The 21,637-nt window shown below is 43.5% G+C and overlaps 1 protein-coding gene across 1 annotated transcript in view; it reads right to left on the bottom strand.

The window, feature by feature from the left end:
- Window positions 1-21,637, bottom strand: part of MGAT5B (alpha-1,6-mannosylglycoprotein 6-beta-N-acetylglucosaminyltransferase B) — a 171,806-nt gene that overhangs the window by 24,479 nt on the left and 125,690 nt on the right. Inside the window, exons 9-13 of the mRNA XM_083487519.1 lie at window positions 18,941-19,072; window positions 15,950-16,083; window positions 11,723-11,853; window positions 5,461-5,616; window positions 1,429-1,575 (exon numbers count right to left, since the gene is read on the bottom strand). Of these exons, the coding sequence (XP_083343645.1) occupies window positions 1,429-1,575; window positions 5,461-5,616; window positions 11,723-11,853; window positions 15,950-16,083; window positions 18,941-19,072 (700 nt within the window). The remainder of the gene's footprint in view (window positions 1-1,428; window positions 1,576-5,460; window positions 5,617-11,722; window positions 11,854-15,949; window positions 16,084-18,940; window positions 19,073-21,637) is intronic.

Below are 21,637 nucleotides of genomic sequence, written 5' to 3'. Positions count from 1 at the left end.
TGGCAAAGTGACATTTGAAGCAGCTCTCCTTCATTCTCACAACAGCTTACCTGTACAGGTCCCCCCTCTAATATTTTTACAAATGAGGGAACTGAGGCTGGAAGAGAACAACAGGCATTATGAACTACTACATCCCATCAGTGCAAGGATTTCTTGAGCAACAGGAACCTCCTCCCCTCTTTCCCCCCGATGCACATGGCCTACACAAATCTACCCCAGAGGGTTGGAGAAAATCTTAGTACAGATTTAGGGGGCATGAACTGGGGGAGGGGGGAGAGGTGGAGATAATGTTTTGTTGACCATGGTGAAATCTTCACACTGATGGAATGAGGGACTTAGCACTAGGTTGAATACCACCCAATGTACTCCTGTCCCAAATCGAAGGTCATAATCCTACCCCCTAGAACACACTGGTTCTCTGAAAGGCTGGTACATTTACAGTGGGGGATGCAGGTGGCATTGTGGGTTAAACCACAGAGCCTAGGACTTGCCTATCAGAAGGTCGGCGGTTCAAATCCCCGCGACGGTGTGAGCTCCCATTGCTCGGTCCCTGCTCCTGCCAACCTAGCAGTTCGAAAGCACACCAAAGTGCAAGTAGATAAATAGGTACTGCTCCGGCGGGAAGGTAAACGGCACTTCCATGCGCTGCTCTGGCTCGCCAGAAGCGGCTTAGTCATGCTGGCCACATGACCCGGAAGCTGGACGCCGGCTCCCTCGGCCAATAAAGCGAGATGAGCACCGCAACCCCAGAGTCTGCTATGACTGGACCTAATGGTCAGGGGTCCCTTTACCTTTACGAGAGCTGAAAATAATGCCAATATATTTCACATCTGGCAAGCAATGTGACCCTTTGGTTTCAGAAAATACATGGGTAGACAAGTCTAAGAAGCCTGGGACACAAATTTCCACAGCCCTTTGTCAGCTATGGTGGCTCATTTGCCAGAAATAATGTATGTATGGAAGTGTATACTCAATTCTGACCAAACTAAGCCTTCTGATGTATATTTTGCTCTAGGGGGTTTAGTTTATTCAGAATTGAGTATACACTTCCAGAGTTAATGCTAAATACTATACTTCTGGTAAATCAGCCACCGTAGCAGAAAGAGGGCTGTGAAAATTTGTGCCCTGGGCCTTTTAGACTCATCAACCCAAGTATTATCTGAAACGCAAGGGGCACATTGCTTGCCAGATGTGAACTTTTTTCAGCTCTCCTACCCCACTGTTAGAGCGGTGATGAAGCTGCAAGTATGTCAGGGATGGTGGACTTGTGGCTCTCCGGACACTGCTGCTGGACTACAACTCCCATCACCCCTGACCTGTCTAGCAACATCTGGAGGGCCACAGGCTGCCCATCCCTGCTTTAGAAATACCTAGATCAATTAGGCTCAGGTCTAAGATCTTTGCTGCACAATTTCAGAGCAGGCTTACCTCTCTCGATGTAGGCTTCCCTCTGAAGAATTCATGATTGAGTGAACTGTGGGGTGGGTTGAAACGAGCCTGCAGGAAAACACACCCATTGGCTATTGCTTCCAAGGGGGCGGGGCCCTCATAGGGGAAACCAAACCCAATGAAAAGCTGCAAAGAGAAAATTCAGATATTTCAGGCATCTTTGGCAACCACACTATTTTAAAGCTATTTCAGTTATTTGTTTAACCCTTCAGTTCTTTGCCATGGGAGTTAATGGTCTACCAATCCTTTGCTTGGCATTTTAACCTGTTGGCTGAAAGTCCCACAATTAGTCCAGTACCAACAACCTGTGTCATTTAAGAGGACAACAGTTGAATGGACACGTGGCCCAGACAGCCTCTACTCATTTGCATGTTTCAGTAGTCACTAATTAACAATTTGCATATAATTTTAATGAACATGGCAGATAGCAAACGATAGTCTTTGAACATGTTGCAGTTTCATTCTTCCACTTAACAATATTCTTTATTCAGAAATATTGTTGCCTTTGTATGAAAATATTTGAATTAGCCCAGGAAACCAGGGGTGGAGCTAAAAACCTTTTTTTATTATTTTTAATTTAGACAGTCATGGGAGTTGAAATTGGTGAATTTGGGATTGGGCTTGTCTCTTATCCTTTAGCATGTTACTATTATTTTGTAAAATACATTAAGGTGGCTGATGCCAATTGGGACTGGTAGGGTGGAAGGCAGGAGGACTAGCAGTAGGTGGCACCAGAGCCAATGACAAGCACAGCCAACTCATTCTAGCCTTGTTCCCATCCTCCTCCCTGCTGAGATCTACAAAAAAATCAACTCTGAGACTAAGGAGGAGAAAACTGACAGGCAGGGCTAGCCACTCGACTGGCTGTTGTAAATTAGAAGGTGGGCAGCTGAGAGTTTGGTTGAAGGTAGACAGGCAGTGCTCCAGTTGCTCCACTGGTAAAATAAATACAATAAATCTCTGTATCCACATGGGGTGTCTCTGCACAAGCTCTTCTGGCCTACCCTCTTTCTTTCCCTTGGGAAGAGGCGGCACACGGCTGTTTTGAGCAATGTGCTTCCATGAGCAACACCACCAATAAGTGTTTTGTTTTGTTTTGTTTTGTTTTGTTTCGTTTCGTTTCGTTGGCATATGGAGGTTCACCTTACTGGGAGAAATGAACCCCAGAATATATGGGCAAATCTGCCTTTGCAATTGTTTATCATGAGCTGCAAAAGAACTGTTGGTTATTTTATCTATTTGATCGTTTGCTTGAGTGAGTAATTTATATCCACCATCATCAATACCAAGCGACATCCCAGAGCAGCTTAAGCTAAGAAGAATAAGTTTCAATAATACAATAATAAAAAACCAGCACAACAATTTTAAAGTAGGTTCAGGTGATTAAGAGGCCTGGGGAAATACAATTAAAATGCCATTTCACGGCACCAAAACCCATCAAGGTGAGGACCTGGGCAAGGCTCCCTGGGGAGGACATAACAGACAGGTGAGTGCCACCACCTCAGAGGGTTGGGGCAGCGGTGGAGCAAGTCAATCGGGCACCTGGGTGGCACAGATGCCCTGCACCCAGGGGTGGGGCCAGCTGCCCATGGGGCAGGGTGAGCTGGGGCAGGATGCTCCGTGAGGCCTTTGAGGAGTTTGCCTGCCTTCTCCCACTCCCGAGCTGGGGGGGAGCAGACTGTTTGGGGCACCACAGAGCCTGTGGGTGCCCAGGCCACCATGTCACTCCCAGGAGAGACATGTGGCTTGGGTGCACTGCAGGCCCTGCAGTGAGTGCCGCCTGGCATTTTGTCACCCCCTCAGTGGTGACACCGGGGGTGGACCACCCCACTGCACCCTCCTTCATCTGCCCCTGGGTTGGGGCACACAGAAGACAGCTTTAGTCAAGGTCTTTCAAGTGAGTGAACTTTAACTGGATTGTGCCCAATTTAGATCATTGCGGGGTGTGAGGAGGGAAATGGGTGGAGGTTTGACAAAGGATTTGGAGGAGGGATTCAAGCTCCATTCCTACACTGAAAGTAAAAACCATTCTGAAGTCACTAAAGACATGAGCAAGTCACAGTAAATAGTGTGTAGACACCTGAGACTTTTAAATGTTCATGGACAGAAAATGGAGGACGAACCTAATAAATTCTTTGTTGCAATTATATGCTTCAGTGAATTCTTTAGAAGCACTAGCAAGATAGCTAAAGGGTTGCAGGAACTCCTGACTCTATAATTATGAAGAAGATCCATCTGTAAGATCTTCAGCTATCTCTTCCCTTAATGAGATTAAACTTTTCCCAAACCATTTCCGCTTTGCGCTACTTTGCCCTTCTAATTCTATTATGCCATTTTCATACAAGCAGTGGCTTCATCAGCCTTGCATTACCAGCTGTGGAGGTGAACCATTAGCAGGCTTACGGAGTGATCAGATCAGGAGAGGGGAGAAATTATTCAGCAACACACTGTGGAATGAACTGGCAAAAAGAGAAAGAGAGAAAGTTTCCTCACCAACTCCAAGAAAAGAGCTCTAGTTTGAACATGTCCTATGGCCCACTGAGATAAGAGAGCAAGGACCCTGGAGAAGCTATGTGACTAAGGCTGCAATCCTACTCCCTAGTAACTGGGAGTAAGGCCAATTGAATTCAATAGGCTTTACGTCTGAGTAGACTTGACTAGTTTTGTGTTGTAAACCTGTACTCCTACCAGTGTTAAGCAACCTACAGTTTAGGGCCTCTGGTCATGAGAGGCCTCTAAATCCATCTTTAACTAAATTTCAATTTTTATGTAATTGGTTAAAAAATAAAGGGAATAAGAAAATCCAACTTTAAAACAGACATTATCATTCTCTAATGGCAGAAACATCCCATAAGATCTGGGCTGAGAAATGCTTTCACAGCGGAATTTCAGTTCCATGATTTGGCCACAATATTATCATTTTTTGCATGGTACCTGCTACCTTATGCCAAGAGGCACAGGATGTAAAGTGCATAGCAAGAGAAGATCAGAAAATATTCCTCTATGCCACAGGAGCAGCAAGGATCCTAATTGCTAAAAACTGGAAAAAAGAAACTGTGCCAACAAAAAAGGAATGGCAAGATAAACTGTTAGAGTACAGTGAACTGGCTAGATTAACAGAGGCAATTAGAGATCACACTAGACAAGAGTTTCAAAAAGCATGGGGAAATGCAGAGAATACTTCACAAAACAGTGCCCTAAAATACATACCTGGACTTGTTTCGATTAATGTCTGCAGGAGACTTTGTGAATATTTAAGTTATAATTAGAAAAATCTTAATAATTATTCATAAAGGAAACCGTTTATAAGAAGAAAATAAGGAGGCCAGATACAGGGTAAAGGAAGTCTTTTATTTGGTTGTTTGTATTGTTGTATGTAATGCTCACTGTATGTTATGTTCACGTTTAATGAGGGTGGATTTGTGTATTGGGAAGGTGAGGGGGTTTGTGTTATGTTGTAGATAAAATTCCAATAAAAAATGAAAAATTGAAAAAAAATTAAAGTGCCAGAAACCACTCCTTACTGCTGCTTATTCTAATTTTCCCCCTTTTATTTTGTCGTGTGTGTGTGTGTGTGTGTGTGTGAGAGAGAGAGAGAGAGAGAGAGAGAGAGAGAGAGAGAGAGAGAGAGTTTTTTTCCATAATCACATATACAAAGCAAAACATTAAACATCAATTTCCCTTCCTCGCCCTTCCATGGTTCCTTCTAAGATAGATAGATAGATAGATAGATATAGATAGTTAGATAGATATATGATAGATGATTGATAGATCGATATAGAAAGAAACAGCCAACCACCATTACCATCCCTGGAGCACTGCCTAAGGGTTTTGCCCCCTGTGGATTCCTACATCTTTATTGCCACAATATTTCCATTGCATTCTCCAAGACCTTTGCCTTGTAGCAGATTGGCACATAACTCTTAAAAAACAATCCCACAACTGGAGAATTTCTTATTGCCAGAGTTTCATTTGGCTGCAACCCTCTTTCTTTCTGCCTGTGGCAAATACCTTGGCTTTTCTCAGGAGTTGCTGGAACTCATGTTGTGGCAAGAGACCATGATTCTTCACAAAAGCTGGGACTTCAGGCGGGCGCTGTGTTTCATAATAAACAGTGCCGTGGATCTCCATGTACTTGTTCAGGATGGCTAGAAACTTCTCTTTGCCCTGAGAAAAGAAAGGAAAGAAATTCATCTGTGATTGCCAGTCACAAAGTTCAGAATTCATGAGGACATATAAAATTCCGTCCAGCTGCATAGATTTTGTCATGGCTCATCCAGATGGTAACCTTTCCCCAATTAAGCAAGCAAATAAAAATGTACCCCGGCAGAGACAATAGGAGATCAGCTAGTATAATGATTAGGGTATCTAATATGTTTCTGATTTAAATTCACACTCCAAGCATTAGCATACTGGGTGGGCCTTAGGCAAGCTGCTCCATCTCTCAGTCTCAGCCACCACCTCTATAATATGGAGAAAATACTGGCCTACCTAAACAGGTTATTGTAAGTCAGGGGTGCCAACTTGAATAAAATATGGGGGGGCAGGTAAGCCCTGCTCTACATAATTGATCACAATACATGGCACATGCACATCATTTGAATGGCAATGCCCATCAAAATGGGGGAGGGACAGCCCCTCAAATATTTTATTGGAGGGGGTGAAGGGACCTTGGCTCCTAAGAGTTGGCTCCTATGTTGTAAGTAGCAATCTAAAATGAAGTGCGTTGAGCAGTTCGAAAAAATGTGATGCCAGTACATTATGTTACCATGCCCTTAGAGCAGCCTTTCTTAACCTGTGGGTCCCCAGATGTCATTGAACTACAACTCCCATCCCCCCTAGCTAGCAAGGCCAGAGCTCAGGGATGATGGGAGTTGTAGTCCAACAACATCTGGGTACCCACAGGTTGAGAACCGCTGCCTTAGAGCATTCAAAAGGTATCCTGTTCTTAAAGGGAGGTCCTGCTCTTTGGAATAAGCTTATGTCTGATCAAATTATGTAGGTGGTATGCTATTTTGAGAAGCAGGTACCAGTTGCCCGATCAGAGGTGGGGAAACTTATTTTTCCTGGGGAAAGGATATGTTGCCCGAGAGCTGAACTGATGGTTTGTAGAGAGCTCCTTCTCTCCCTCCAGGCTCCCCTACATGCATGAAACTGGGCCAAGGTTCTCCACATATATTTTAGGTGTTATCTTGCAGCTTCCCGGCATGTTTCCTTTTGGGAATGAGCCCCGCATTAGGTTGATTAACTCTGAAGCTCATTTGATGTTGCCTTTTAAGAATTGTGCGTAGCTGGTAAGGACTTCATTATCACTCTATCAAATGAGTAGGCTAGCAGATCAATACATGTCACACAATGTTTCCAAGCATGGATCTCTTTTCCCTGCCAGCATAAATTCTGCACAAGAGAAGTAACTTCCCCTTCGAATTCAGCTGTGGTCAGCATTGTCCTTTGCAAAACAGACTGCTTTTTGCTCTCCCTTCTTCCCCCAATTTCTCCACACTTTTCAGCATTAGAAGACACAAACCAACCAAATTAAACTTAGGGGTGAGAGCAGAGGTACAAACAGCAATCGAGACCTGGGCTTCATTGAAGCCCAGCCTAAAGAGGAAGCTCTTCCCAGCCACAGAAATTACTGTATTGTCTCTGGTTTAGTAGACAAAAGAAGGCTGGGAACTTTAATGGCCAAGCCTTGCTCTTGCTTATCCTCCCTGTGCAGTCTGCAGCAGACACCTGCCTCAAGCACTCAGAGAAGTGATGCAACTTTTGCTGCCACTGGGGGATGCTGATACACTTAAAGATCTGTTTCAATTCTTCCACCACATTTGGTATTGTGGCTGAAGCGTAAAACCACTAAGAAGTGTGCAGCACTTTCTGCACATGCAAAACACCACACACCAACTGCTGGGTTGATCGGTCAGATGTTTGATGGGAACAAGACTGAGTTGGCTCAGGTGGGTAGGGAACATTTTTCATAAAGCCCAGTATCCAAGTCTGAATTCTGCTGACGCTTCTGTTTTAGATTCCATTATGGCAATGCCAGGCTTTAAAATGGACGTTCGCATGAGGCCCCCTCATGTAAGCACAGAGATGCTTTGCCTTGTCATACAGATCTGGGCTGTGCCAAGTCTTGCCCTGTATAGTGGGAGGCCTCCGGCATGTCACATAATGACTTGGGCTCAGGTACAATACACCAGAGACTGGAAGGAATGCACAGTCATGTCCAAGGATGTTTTCAGAAACCGATGGAAACAATAATGAATAAAAATTGTGCACCAGCTCACAACCAAAACAAAAATTGTGCAAATCAACAAAAGGAGCAAATTCATTTTGAGTGTTCCAGTTGGAAGCATCCAGTGCACTCCATGAGTGCTTATAAGTGTCTTATTTCTGTAAGGTTTCTTATACAAGAGTCTGTGGGTTGTATGAGACAAGGTTATGTAGAGAAACTGTGGCCAAAGGAAGTAAGTCTGCAAGTGACCTTTGAGCTGTCAGCAAGTGGTTCGTATTGCAAATGATCACTGAGCCCAGTATATATAAAGCTATACTTTTTAAAGGCAGGTAGATAAACACATAGCAGTTTGAAAGCATGTCAAAGTGCAAGTAGATAAATAGGTACCACTCCGGCGGGAAGGTAAACAGCGTTTCCATGCGCTGCTCTGGTTCGCCAGAAGCGGCTTAGTCATGCTGGCCACATGACCTGGAAGCTGTACGCCGGCTCCCTCAGCCAATAAAGCGAGATGAGCGCCGCAACCCCAGAGTCGGTCAAGACTGGACCTAATGGTCAGGGGTCCCTTGACCTTTACCTTTTTAGATAAGCACATTGAAGCGATCATTTGCAATACAAAACAGGGTTTATACTTAGAGGAATAAAATGGAGTATATTCAGATCAGGTGTGAGTTTCTTAGAATGGATGTGAATACAGTGGTGCCCCACAAGACGAATGCCTCGCAAGACGGAAAACTCGCTAGACGAAAGAGTTTTCCGTTTTGGAGGTGCTTCGCAAAATGAATCTCCTATGGGCTTGCTTCGCAAGACGACAATGTCTTGCGAGTTCCTGCTGGTTTTTTCCCCCTCCCCCCTTTTTCTAAACCGCTAAGCCGCTTATCAGCTGATCCGATCAGCAGATAAGCCGCTAATAGCGCTAATAGCGCTAAACCGCTTATCAGCTGATCCGATCAGCAGATAAGCCGCTAATAGCGCTAAGCCGCTTATCAGCTGATCCGATCAGCAGATAAGCCTCTAAAAGCCTCTAAAAGCCTCTAATAGTGCTAATAGCACTAATCCGCTAATCCTTCAATGGGCTTGCTTCGCAAGACAAAAAAAACCGCTAGACGAAGAGAATCACAGAACAGATTCTTTTCGTCTTGCGAGGCACCACTGTATTACAGACAGCATTTGTTAAAATAATGGAAGATATGCATAGTGTGTGTGGATAGATGGATAGATAGATATGATACCTGCCTGCTTTTGCAATGGAAAGCATATTGTGCAACGGGACTTCGCATTTCTCTACTCCCTCCGCCACCTTCCTGAATGCCCCACATCAGCTGTCTGGAGCTGATTTTGGGGGTATGCAGGGTAGGAGAGAAAAGACGAGCCCTGTTGCACAAGCAGATGCTACATTGGAGAACATCCACTTGATATTGCTTTTGTGTTTATAGTACATTAATTCTTTCTTTCAAATCAGTTGCACACTAAAGTGAATAAGGAAGTTGTATACATCTACGGTGTGTCACAGGTTCTGGCAAATATGGTATGGGTGAAAATTGTTATAATCATCTTCAGACAAAACCTATGGTTTCTGCATAGAGTTCTTGCTTAGCGGAAGCGATAATTTAAAAACCCTCCACTGCACTCCTGATGGCACATATTTCAGTTTGCTGGATAGAAATCTGTGTGATGAACAATCACATGTTGATGCACAAGAGATTTCCATAACTTGAGATGCACAATGTTTGCATCAAGTAAAGCTGTGCAAGAGGGGGGGAAAGGGGGGGGAGAGGAAGCGTTCTCTAGGCAGGATTTGCTTCTACACTCAGGGGGTAATTGACCTGCTTTCCCCCTGGAAAACAGAAGTGTGCAGAGGAAACAAAACAGCAAAGGGAAGAAGCTAAGCCATTCACCACCTGGGTTTGATTAAAAAATGAGAGGTGTTGTGTTTCGAGTGTTCTACTCTGAAGGCACACACTGGAACTTGGGGGCTTGGGCTCCATATGTGTGGGGGGGACAGAGATGGGTGAATTTGTCAATTTTAATTTTTACCAGTTTCTCATTTTTCCAATCTTAAATTCAGTCCCCCCCCATTGTTATATCAGTTTTTTTTTTAAGCGCTTCGGAAAATTTACCAGTAATTTAGTGTAACTTCTCCTGACATGGACATTTTTATATGCAGTTTTCTCCAATATATGCATTTCCCCCCAAGGTGATGTACCCTAATATACTGCATGTTCCACGCTATTTTCATGATTATATGCATTGATATGCATACTTTACACTAGTGTATGTATTTTTGTACACGTACACATTGCAATGTAGCCTTCAAATAAAATGCCATTTTGTCAGCGCAAACGGGTATTCAAATCCAAATAATACGCATAAAAAGCACATAGTTAAAAATGATTTTCTGTTTACCTGCAGCTGGAAATCCCATGGTGGGCACACAGAGACAAGGAAGAAGGAATGAGAGTTAGTTCCTCTGTATCAATGGCAACAAACTAAAAAGATCTCAGAAATGCTCTGAAGCAACCAGGAACCAACAGAGCTTCAAGAAAGCTCTGTTGGGTTGTACCAAGGTCTCATTTAGCCAAGCATCATTTCTGAACAGAGCCCAATCCAGTGCTTCCAAAGAAGAAGAAGAAGAAGAAGAAGAAGAAGAAGAAGAAGAAGAAGAAGAAGAAGAAGAAGAAGAATAGTAGTAGTAGTAGTAGTAGTAGTAGTAGTAGTAGTAGTAGTTTGGATTTGATATCCCGCTTTATCACTACCCTAAGGAGTCTCAAAGCGGCTAACATTCTCCTTTCCCTTCCTCCCCCACAACAAACACTCTGTGAGGTGAGTGAGGCTAAGAGACCTCAGAGAAGTGTGACTAGCCCAAGGTCACCCAGCAGCTGCATGTGGAGGAGCGGAGACGCGAACCCGGTTCACCAGATTACGAGACTACTGCTCTTAACCACTACACCACACTGGCTCTCAGTGTAAGCAGGCCATAAAGGCAATTCAGCCTCCTGTACGGTTGTTTTCAGCTACCCCAAACTGTCCTGCCACTGGTATTCATTTAACTGTCACAGACAGTAGCTCATGCTTGTCCCCTCCTCCTCCACGAATTCATCCAATCCCCAGAACTTCAGGGTGGCATCATGATAACTGGAGAAGCTTCGGCAACAGGGGATTTGAAGAACCATATATGATAAGCATTTTAAAGTTCTTAAAAGCACTTTTTAAATAGCATGACATGAACACAATGGTTCCTTCCCCACACTTTCTTGGGCCCATCATTACTATTTGCTGCTGCAAGGAATAATGCAGCAGAGATGAATGAAGAGGACAGGCTAAGTAGCTCATAAAAGCTTTCAAATGCTTATGTTTATATAGAGTGGCCCATAGATAGAGTACATAGAGTGACAACATTCACATAGTCCTCTCACTGTGGCATTTAAACAAAGAATGTGTGTGTGTTGATGTGTGTGTAGTTCTATGTGAAAGAGAAGCCCCTCATCCTTTGCATTTGCAACCAGGCAAAGATCGGGATATACCTATCAAAGCCCTAAACTGGTCCTGAAAGTTAAAGAATTATTTGGATGAAACCTATAACTCTTCATATGGTCCTCTGCTGTGTCTGGGATGAGGAACCTGTGGCATCCACTGTTATTGGACTACAACTCGCACCAGCACCATCATCATGTTGTTGTTGTTGTTGTTGTTGTTGTTGCTGCTGCTGCTGCTGCTGCTGCTAAAATCTATTAAAACAAACTACAGTCATTACAATAGAGTCATTTCTGACCATTGGCCACACTGGCTAGAGCTGATGGGAGATAGAGTAAAAAAACCCATTCGGAGAGGCACAGGTTCCTCATCCATTTGTTAAATGTTATAAGAGATGCACTCCATACCTAATTACTCGAACGAAGTCCCACAGAGTTCAGTTGGATGTATTCCTAAATAAGTTTGCATAAGATTGCAGCCACAGAGTATTTAGCACACTTTGGACCATGGTTGGGTGATTAAATGCCTTGGACACTGTTAAAAAGTTCCACTATTTTATTCGCTACCCACCTTCCAAATGCTGGCTTCTTTCCCATATACCACTGCCATGTTGTTAGCCTTGTTGGATTTAATGAATTGCTTCTCTGTTTCATTGAGCTCCTCAGACACAAAACCCATGAAGGAATTGTCAGGCGTATGAGCTGCAAAGAAATAAACATCCATGCATTTGACTTGCGCTAGGTTTCTCCAGAGATTTCCTCTCTGTTCTCAGTAACACAAACACTCCATTCCCAATGGGATGCCTCACAGGCTGTGGAAAGAAGCCTCACAGGCTCTTTGCTAGGGCTGCATTGAATTTTGCACTCATACTCGACTTTCTACCACCACATGGTTTTATAATATAAAAAGTGCCACATGTCCTCCCACATATGCTGCCACGATTGCAGCGCGCGTTTTCTGATAATTCACAGGAGATCTGCTTCGTTAGTTTACAAGTCAGTTACATTAATTTTAGAAATGAGTCCATTGAGATATTTTACACCCTCCATTACATAACATCTTTGATTTAATAATGGAATAACCCAGAAATACTTTATATTTTTCTTCTCATTAAATAACACCGACATCTAGTAGAGTGGGCTACATGAGGCAGAGATGGCAATTAACAAAAATGAAATGCATCAACCCTGGAAAATGCTTTTTTTAAAAATAAAAATTGAAACATTGAGAATTTTCACTTTGGCACAACTTTTTTTAAAAACATATAATCTGAATATAATCTTATCTTAGTTCTCTGGAGCTATAACAGCTTTATTATTATTATTATTTTTAAAAACCCCAAATGTTGAAGAAATTGAATTACTTTAGAGCTGAATTGCCTTAGAGGATGCATTCAACAAATGTTATTGGTTTGCTACTTGCAAAGTCAAGTCTAATACAGCCCCCACTTGTAAGATTCAGCTTCAAATATCCAAGTAATTTTCAAACAAACTGTAATTTCTCAATGCTGGGGGTCCCTTCGTGTTTGCTTCTTCTATTGGGCTTTCATTTTTAGAATGATAAACAACCTTCCAAAATTACAGGTTGCTGATTATTATGGATAGCTCTTAAGGTGTTCATGCACTTTTTATCTCTTGTTTTCTCAGGTGACATTTTGGCCATGCAGTTCAGTAGATTTCCATGATCACTGAATGTCACAGGACATATTTTTTGGAAGTAACATCAGGAATCCAGCAGCTGGGGGAGAATGCTGGAGGATGGGGTGGTGGCACAAGGCAGTAGATGTATTTGGTAGATCATGTGACTAGATGCTATGTTCATACGAACTGTTCACTGATGGACTTGTCTGCACAATCAGAGATCTACTCCACAGAGTTACTGGGAGGATAAAGTTTGGTGTGGTGGGGAAGCTGTATTCTGCAGGAAGTGTGTGTTTGTGGGATAAATAAAATAAAATGCAATAAAACTTAATCAAACTCCTTTGTTTTGTATAAAGCAAAAAAGGGAGAGCTGCATGTTCCCAGTTGAAAACCACAGTCAAGACTGGACTGCACTGAAGAGGAGACCCAGAAGCAATCAACTGATACAGTTGGCTTGCAAACCGTTGGGTTATTTCATGTCTCTGCAAAGGTACTCTCTTCTGTTTGGTGCAATGATGGTGCCCACCCATAGCTGTCAACTTTCTGATTTGAAAATAAGGGATCAGCAGCCTTGAAAATAAGGGATCAGCAGCCTTGAAAATAAGGGATCAGCAGCCTTGAAAATAAGGGATCAGCAGCCTCACCTATCCCGGGGACAGTCTACGGGATAACTAACAATCCGGGATAGCGGCAGGAAGTAGTGGGAAACGGCGCTGGAATAAGGGAATTTCCCGCAAAAAAAGTGAAGGTTGACAGCTATGGTGCCCACCACAAATTTGAGTACATGATGGAATGGCAGCAATGATGTTATATTTTCCTAGCTGTTATACTGCAATTGTCAGTCCACCTAGTTACTTTGTTGCCTCTAAAGAAGGTTGGCGTCCTCTTCCCCTTCCCTCCTTAACCTTCCAACAAGAATTGTGCACCACAGTTGTTCTGAACTGATCTCCCATTAACTCCCAGAGAATTCTGAGATTTACCGTATTTTTCGCCCTATAGGATGCACTGTCCCATAAGGCGCACCTAGGTTTTTTGGGGGGGGGAATAAAGGAGAAAAAAATTATTTCCCCCCCAGGCGCGGGGCTGGGGCAGGGGAAGCGCGCCTTGTGGAGAGGTGCGCGAAGTCTGGGTGCGCTGAGCTCAGCGCGCCCAGCCTTCCTCATGCAGGCAACTCTCCGCAAGCAGCGGGAGCCCAGTGCTGGGCTCCCACGGCTTGCGGAGATCTGCGCGAAGCCTGGAGAGCGAGAGGGGTCAGTGCCCACCGATGCCTCTCGCTCTCCAGGCTTCAGCGAAAGCCTGCATTTGCCCCATAGGACACACACACATTTCCCATTCATTTTTGGAGGGGAAAAAGTGCATCCTATGGGGCGAAAAATACGGTAATTTGTGCAATGCCATGTCTCAAAGGAGGGAACACAAAAATAAAGCTTTCTCCTAACTGCTGGTTTGCAAAGGCCCATTTATTTCATTTCCAATACAGTCCTGAAGATATTTTTACCATGACACCACATCCTACTCTTCCTGCTGTCACTGTGCTTCTAGCTGGGCGAGGAATGATTGGTTATCTTGGCAGCTCCCAGAGAGCTGGAGAGAGTTACTTGCATTGAAATAGCTCTGTGTCTGTTACAAGTCTTTCACCCTGGCCATGCTGGGGAGAAGGGGAGATGCTGGGACAGCCTGGAAACATAATTAGCAAAAACAGTGGGAGTGGGACAGTAAAGTATGAAAGCTAATTAAAAAGGCAGGCCCCATTAAGCTAGCTTTTCCTTGGGGCATCATTGTCAAGGTTAAGGTCAGGTGGAAGCAGCAAATCTGCCTATCCAGAGCCCTCGGGAAATCAACTTGGAGGTGCAAATGTGACAGTATCTCTACTACCCTTTTCATGGCACGGACATAACACAGGGCACAGGAACTTTCAGTTCCTGTCTTCATGATACTTTGGGGGCTTCTTCATCTTGGAAAGCTTCCAGATATATTCCCTGTGTTTTATTTCTACCAGCTTTGAGAATGGTGTGTCAATAAATTCTACTCTAGACAAACGATTCAGACCGTTGGTTCAACCTGGAATCCAAGCCGAGGGTGTATGGTGTGTGTGTGTGTGTGTGTGTGTGTGTGTGTGTGTGTGTGTGTTAGGACACTTGAAAAACAATCATGTGAATCGGTCAAGTGGTCATGTGAATAAGTGACAGCTCAGAAAATGATTTGCTACTTTCAGAGCAAAGAATGTAACAGGTACTTGGGGTTTATCTGTGCTGAATTAAGTATGGACAGATTAAGGAGCCTCAAACGATGCCTTTTCTTTTTCATATGTGCTCATTCCTGGTGAGGCAGAACCCATGGACAAGTTGGGAGGATGTAGATCTGGAAGCAGTCTGGGGCAGAGTGGAAGGACAGGCAGGGAAGAAACGGGTGGGGAACCATTCCTGGGTCATGACTCCATGAACAAGTGGTATTGGAGACAGGACTTTCAGTACCCTGGACAGTAGACAAATTGTTCAAAATGTAGAACTCGGAAGACCTTCTCCATGAGGAAAGCTGAAAAATGTGGAACCTTTTAAAGCAGGGGGATAACTAAGGGGGGCATTGTAAAAGTTAATAAAATTCTGCATGTTTTGGGAGGAAGTAGATATTGAAAATGTTTCTTCCTCTCTCATAACATTAGTACTCAGAGCCATTCAATGAAGCCATTCAATGAAGCCAGGAGATTCAGGACATGCAAAAAGAAGAACCTTTTCACACAATGCACAATTAGCTTATGGAATTCACTGACTTAAATAGCTTTAAAGAGGGGTGGGAAAGATATCCCTATTAGCAGATATTGGCCATGACAGCAAACTAGCAAGCAAACAAACACCCCTTCCATATTTGCAAGTCATCTCTGAATACAAGTCACTGGAGAGAGCGGAAAACAGGTTATTTGTTTGTTAAATTTATATCTCACTTTTCCACCAAGTGATGCTCAAAGCAGCTAATGTAAAAAATAGAAAGTAAAATATAGTGTTGTAGTCCAGAACAGCTGGAGGGCATCGGGCAAGGGAAAGTTGGATGCCATGGACTTCTAGCCTTATTCTGGAAGGGTCTGTTATTATATCTGAGCACCCACTGTCATCACACACCTCTCCATGGCAAATTACTGTCAAATGTTGATACCACTTACGAAACATTGTCATGAACTGCTTTGGGTTCAGATTCCAATAGCCCCAGTTTGTCCGGTACCCATGCAGTGTGGCATATTCCTCATGGTTGTATGCAGGCTCAGTCCCAAAAGTGTCAATCACTCGGACACGGCACCTGTGCAAGGGAAACGAACAAAATCCATGCCGGTTATGTCCTGCATAGGAGCAACACAAAAATATGAGCTAGTGATACATTATCCTAGAGCCATTGTGCCATGCCCAGTTTTGGTGGAGGTCCTCATGTTCTGGCTTTTTCTTTAACTTGAAATGTTAAGGAAACTACAAAACCGATATGCTCCCTGGAGTGGCTCAGCAAAACCTACAGGAATGGTAGGTTGGTAGACTGGCAGGGGAGGAAGTCTTACACATAACCCACTCCTCTCCTTCCGATAAGCATCTTCTGTGAATATTGGAAGTCCTGGCTGAGTGCTAGCAGGAAAAAGGTCTTAAAAAGGGACTTTAAAATGAGGTGATGTGAGTTTGTTCATTTGTTGTTTAGTCGTTTAGTCGTGTCCGACTCTTCGTGACCCCATGGACCAGAGCACGCCAGGCACTCCTGTCTTACACTGCCTCCCACAGCTTGGTCAAACTCATGCTGGTAGCTTCGAGAACACTGTCCAGCCATCTCATCCTCTGTCGTCCCCTTCTCCTTGTGCCCTCCATCTTTCCCAACATCAGGGTCTTTTCCAGGGAGTCTTCTCTTCTCATGAGGTGGCCAAAGTATTGGAGCCTCAGCTTCACAATCTATCCTTCCAGTGAGCACTCAGGGCTGATTTCCTTAAGAATGGATAGGTTTGATCTTGCAGTCCATGGGACTCTCAAAAGTCTCCTCCAGCACCATAATTCAAAAGCATCAATTCTTTGGCGATTAGCCTTCTTTATGGTCCAGCTCTCACTTCCATACATCACTACTGGAAAAACCATAGCTTTAACTATATGGACCTTTGTTGGCAAGGTGATGTCTCTGCTTTTTAAGATGCTGTCTAGGTTTGCCATTGCTTTTCTCCCAAGAAGCAGGCATCTTTTAATGAGTTTGCTCATGCCTAGTTACAATACATATTTTTATTATCACCAAAACCCACTTTCTCAAATATATAAGGAGCCTGCAACACATAATTTACCAGCATGAGTTGCATAGCCAATAATATCACTTAATGATGGATAGCATCATATTTCTTTGAAGAATAAAGATAGATCTAAGTTGAAAGAAGAAGAAGAAATAATAATGAAAGGGGTGGAAATGGTCAGCAGTAAGATGGGGAAGAGTGAAGCAGAATGTAAGACAGGGGTGGAGGTGGGCAATGAGGTCTTGAGGCAACAGCTCCCTGAAGTGAAACAAAAATGCAACACAAACAAATCATCTTGGTGACAAATGTTTGGGTATCACAGGAGTCAATTACCAAAACCATCATTCTGTTAAATCTGAAGAGGCTTGATGTATTCAAGTTTGAATATATGAAACTCGTATTCAAAATTGATTTCACATCTGGTTTTGCAAGAGCTCATCCCTCTCTTTCTGTTGACATGACTCCCCTGACCCTCACATCCTAGCCACCCTGAAACTGGCTTATGGCACTGATAAAAAGAGAAAGGGGGAAGAGAAGTCAAAAAACACAGCAAGTAGAAAGCAAGCACAGGAATAACAACTCCTCTCTTCCAACCAAGCTGAATGCAGAGAGAAAATTGATTTACAATAGAGGCAATAACACCGCCTGTCATTTTTCTCCCTCATAAAATTGTGCAGGATAACAGGAGGGATTGGAGAAAGAGTAATGAATACTTGGGCTACCAGTGCTAAATTAAATCACAAAATTTTGCTAGCTGCTGATCTGGCAAGAGTCTGTGAGCTGAACTTTTTAAAACCTCAAAAAGAGGGACAAAATGGGCAGACGTGTCCCAAGTTGATCCATCCACCTGCCTGCCTCTTTCTCTTTCCTAGCGATGCTTGCAGAACACACCTCCAGAGTGCAGATGTATTATTTATCCTTGCTCTCACTCACAAGTCCATAACCCCCAAGGGTTTCTGTGTTCTCCATGGAAAGTGATACTATTATTATTTCATTTAAGAGAGTGGTATGAAGGATTGCTCTCTCACCTTTGCAAACACATCCCAGCATGTAACAATGGCAGCTGTGAAGCAGCATGGAAGCCATTCGCTGGGCAATTTGCCAGCTCTCAGAGACATGGAGATAAACTGGGCCAAGGGAAAGTCTAAAACTTGTGTTGTGGAAATTTACTTTTGGAAGCTTGAAGGATAAGGAAAGGCTAAAAGTTCAAGAGAATTCCAGGTTCAATTCTGTTCAGTCTCTGCGGTTAAATTCTTGGAAAATAATAGTGCAATGCATTTTGATCTTTTGAAATGGCAGACAAAAAACCAGCTCTTAAGAAGAAACCCATTTAAATAAAATCATTATCATATAAAGCAAAAGTTTGTTAAGTACTAAATACAGTTGTGGTTTCAAAAGAATAGAGAAGAATGGAAACAATATTAAAAAGGGAGAGGTCCTTCCTAACTATTTTTTAGTTTTTAAAATACATTTAACAATCAATCTCCTTATACCCCACCACAAGAAATATAAACTATGCATGTACAATGTAAATAATAGTCAAACATTCAGTTTGTAAAGAGTTTAGACTTGATTTTAGCCAAGAGAGGTATTGAGAAAAATTATTACTTTAGGGCTGACATACATCCGGATTTCAAGGGCGGAAGTGACATCTGGGGAAATTTCCAAAAATCCAAAAAACATAAAGAAAAAGAAAGGGGAAAAAAACATAGAAGGAAGGAAGGAAGGAAGGAAGGAAGGAAGGAAGGAAGGAAGGAAGGAAGGAAGGAAGGAAGGAAGGAAGGAAGCTCAACAACTTTCGGGGGGGGGTTGTTGTTTTTACTTTTTGAAATATGGCAACCCTAGCTACTTGTCCATAAAAAAGATACAAGAGGTGGACATAAAAGCCCACCAAGTTCTTCTTACCTGTATTTCTTAAAGGAGAGCCCCATGTGCTGCTTCATCTGCTGTAGCCCATGGTAGTCTGTGTAAATGAGGTCAAAGGGCAAAGGGACTGTCAAGGGACAATTACCCCGGCCAGGAGGCACTCCTAAGTTACTGGAAAGAGCAAGAAAGAGAGGTGAAAGGGGGGGGGGAGGACATCAATATAGCAGAGGTGGGGAGGAAGACAAATGTGGCCCTCCAGCCCTTTCTTTCTGGCCCTTGAGACTCTCCCCAAGCCTAATAATAATAATAATAATTTATTATTTATACCCCGCCCATCTGGCTGGGCTTCCCCAGCCACTTTGGGCTGCTTCCAACAAAATATTAAAATACAGTAATGCATCAAACATGAAAAGCTTCCCTAAACAGGGCTGCCTTCAGATGTCTTCTAAAAGTCTGATAGTTGTTGTTCTCTTTGACATCTGGTGGGAGGGCATTCCACAGGGCAGGTGCTCTTCCCCAGCCATACTATCTCTCCCAGATAGAATTTACATTCACTGAGGCCAAAAACATCTCTGGAGGGTCACAGGTTCACCACCTCTGGTGCAGAGGACCTACAGAGGGGCTAGCGAAACTCTAAGCTGACTATAAATTTATATGGGCCTAGCATCATGGGCCCAGCCTTCTCTAGCACAGGCCTCTCATGATGAATGTTTAGGGAGTGCTCTACCTAAAGATAGGGAGTGCTCTACCTTTCCCCAGGGATGCTTCCCATACTCTCAGGTGAATGCTTATAGCAGCCAGCGGGGAAAGAGGGAAGGTGCTGTTGTGTGGATGAGCACTCAGCTACAATTTCAGTGGGTCATGCAAGTCACCTCAGCTTCTGGAGGTAGTTCTTAGTGGTTGTAGTTGCAGCTCCAGGTTGGCCACAGATGGCCACAGCACAAAATTCGTGGGCTGCAGTTTCAAAAGCTGGTAGACTTGAGGAATCACTGTGGCTGCAGGAACAGATTGTGGGGGGAGTCGCAAAGGTGCCTCACAAGGCTTGGAAGTTGAAGGACCCATCAGTCCCCACTTATCACTGCTTCCTGCCATTGGCTCCTCCTCCTCCTTGTTTTATACCACTTTTCCCACCTTACTCTCTTGCCTTGCATCACTACCTGCTCCTTCTTGCTCATCCTGAAAGACCTTACAGTGGTACCTCGGGTTACATACGCTTCAGGTTACAGACTCCGCTAACCCAGAAATAGTACCTCGGGTTAAGAACTTTGCTTCAGGATGAGAACAGGATGAGAACAGTGGCACAACGGCAGTGGGAGGCCCCATTAGCTAAAGTGGTACCTCAGGTTAAGAGAAGTTTCAGGTTAAGAATGGACCTCCAGAACGAATTCAGTTCTTAACCCGAGGTACCACTGTATTAGCACCTCCAACCTTGGCAAGGCTCACCTCTTTGCTCTGCCTCTTTTCTTCAGCTGCATACACATCATACATTTAGAGTCCATGGCTCCACCCCACCCCCAAATAATCCTGGGAAATGTAGTTAACCTCTCACCGAGCTGTAATTATGCTTCATTTTTTAAAATTATTTTGTTACAGTTTTTCCTGTTCTGTATTGTATTTTGGTGTGTGTGTGTTGGCTTTGTGAGCTGCCCATGGAACTCTTTGTTATGGGGTAGCTTATGTAACAAACAAAAACAAACAAACAAGCGGATACGTCGGAAGGCCTCACATCTGGCATTAGCTGAGGGACATGCAGTCAAGCGTTCCACCAGCACAAACCATTCTGCTGATACTAAGAAACACTTAGAAGAAACTAATGAAGGACCATGCTACATTCCAAGCAAGGAAAAACAAGGATTTTCAATTTAAGGTGATTTAGCTGGGGATAAGTGTGTGAAGCTGCTTCATTGCTCTTGTCAAAAAGAATATAAGCTTCAGCGTCATGTAGAACAGAAAAAAAGCTGGCAGTGGCTAGGATGGGCTGTGGTTTTATCACTTGTAATTTAAGTTCACTTTTATGGGCAATTTTACGCTAAGTGGCTGGCCGGGAAGATGACATGAATAGAAAGTCTCTTGTGCCTGACAGCCACCTTAAAAAAACCCCACACCACATAAATAAAGTGAAGCAATGCAGAAGGGCTCAGCAGCCCATTAAGGAGTAGCAGGTCAGCTTGCTAGAGATTTTCTGGCGCTTTGTGAGCATCTCAGCAGTAAAGAATTAAAGTGCAAAATCAAAGAGGAAAGGGAGATTTTGTGGATTCTTAGAATATGGACATCAGCTTAGAGCAGCTTTTAACACATTTGAGGGGAAAGGGAAGAGACCTGCATTTGCATATGGAGGCTGACTATTTCCACTTGCCTTTAGCCCTAGGAGCCCCCATAATGAAGCTGCCCCAAAGAATAACTATCCAATGGAAAAGAGGACAATTTCACTTGCCTCTGTGACTCCCAACATGACCATTCGCCTTTGGTAAGAGGAAGCTGTCCCTTTATAAAGAAAGAAAAGGACGATACCCTCTTGATACTGGATATTTTTAAAGGGTGTGCACTATCCAAAGTGGTAGTTCAGTGTGGCAGTACAACGTAGCAGCCATTTTATCTATCATAGATGGGAAAACTCAATGTTCAAGAAAGAGGAATATGCAGATGACAAGGAATATATGTGACTATTGACTTGGTCAGCAGGAATACAGGAGAAAGGCATACTGGTGAAGGTTGTTCTTGTGGTGGTGTTTTCAT

Source organism: Podarcis liolepis (genome assembly GCF_965112155.1).
Source record: "Podarcis liolepis genome assembly, chromosome: 2".
NCBI lineage: Eukaryota > Metazoa > Chordata > Lepidosauria > Squamata > Lacertidae > Podarcis > Podarcis liolepis.
This window is presented reverse-complemented; position numbering and strand designations above follow the sequence as displayed.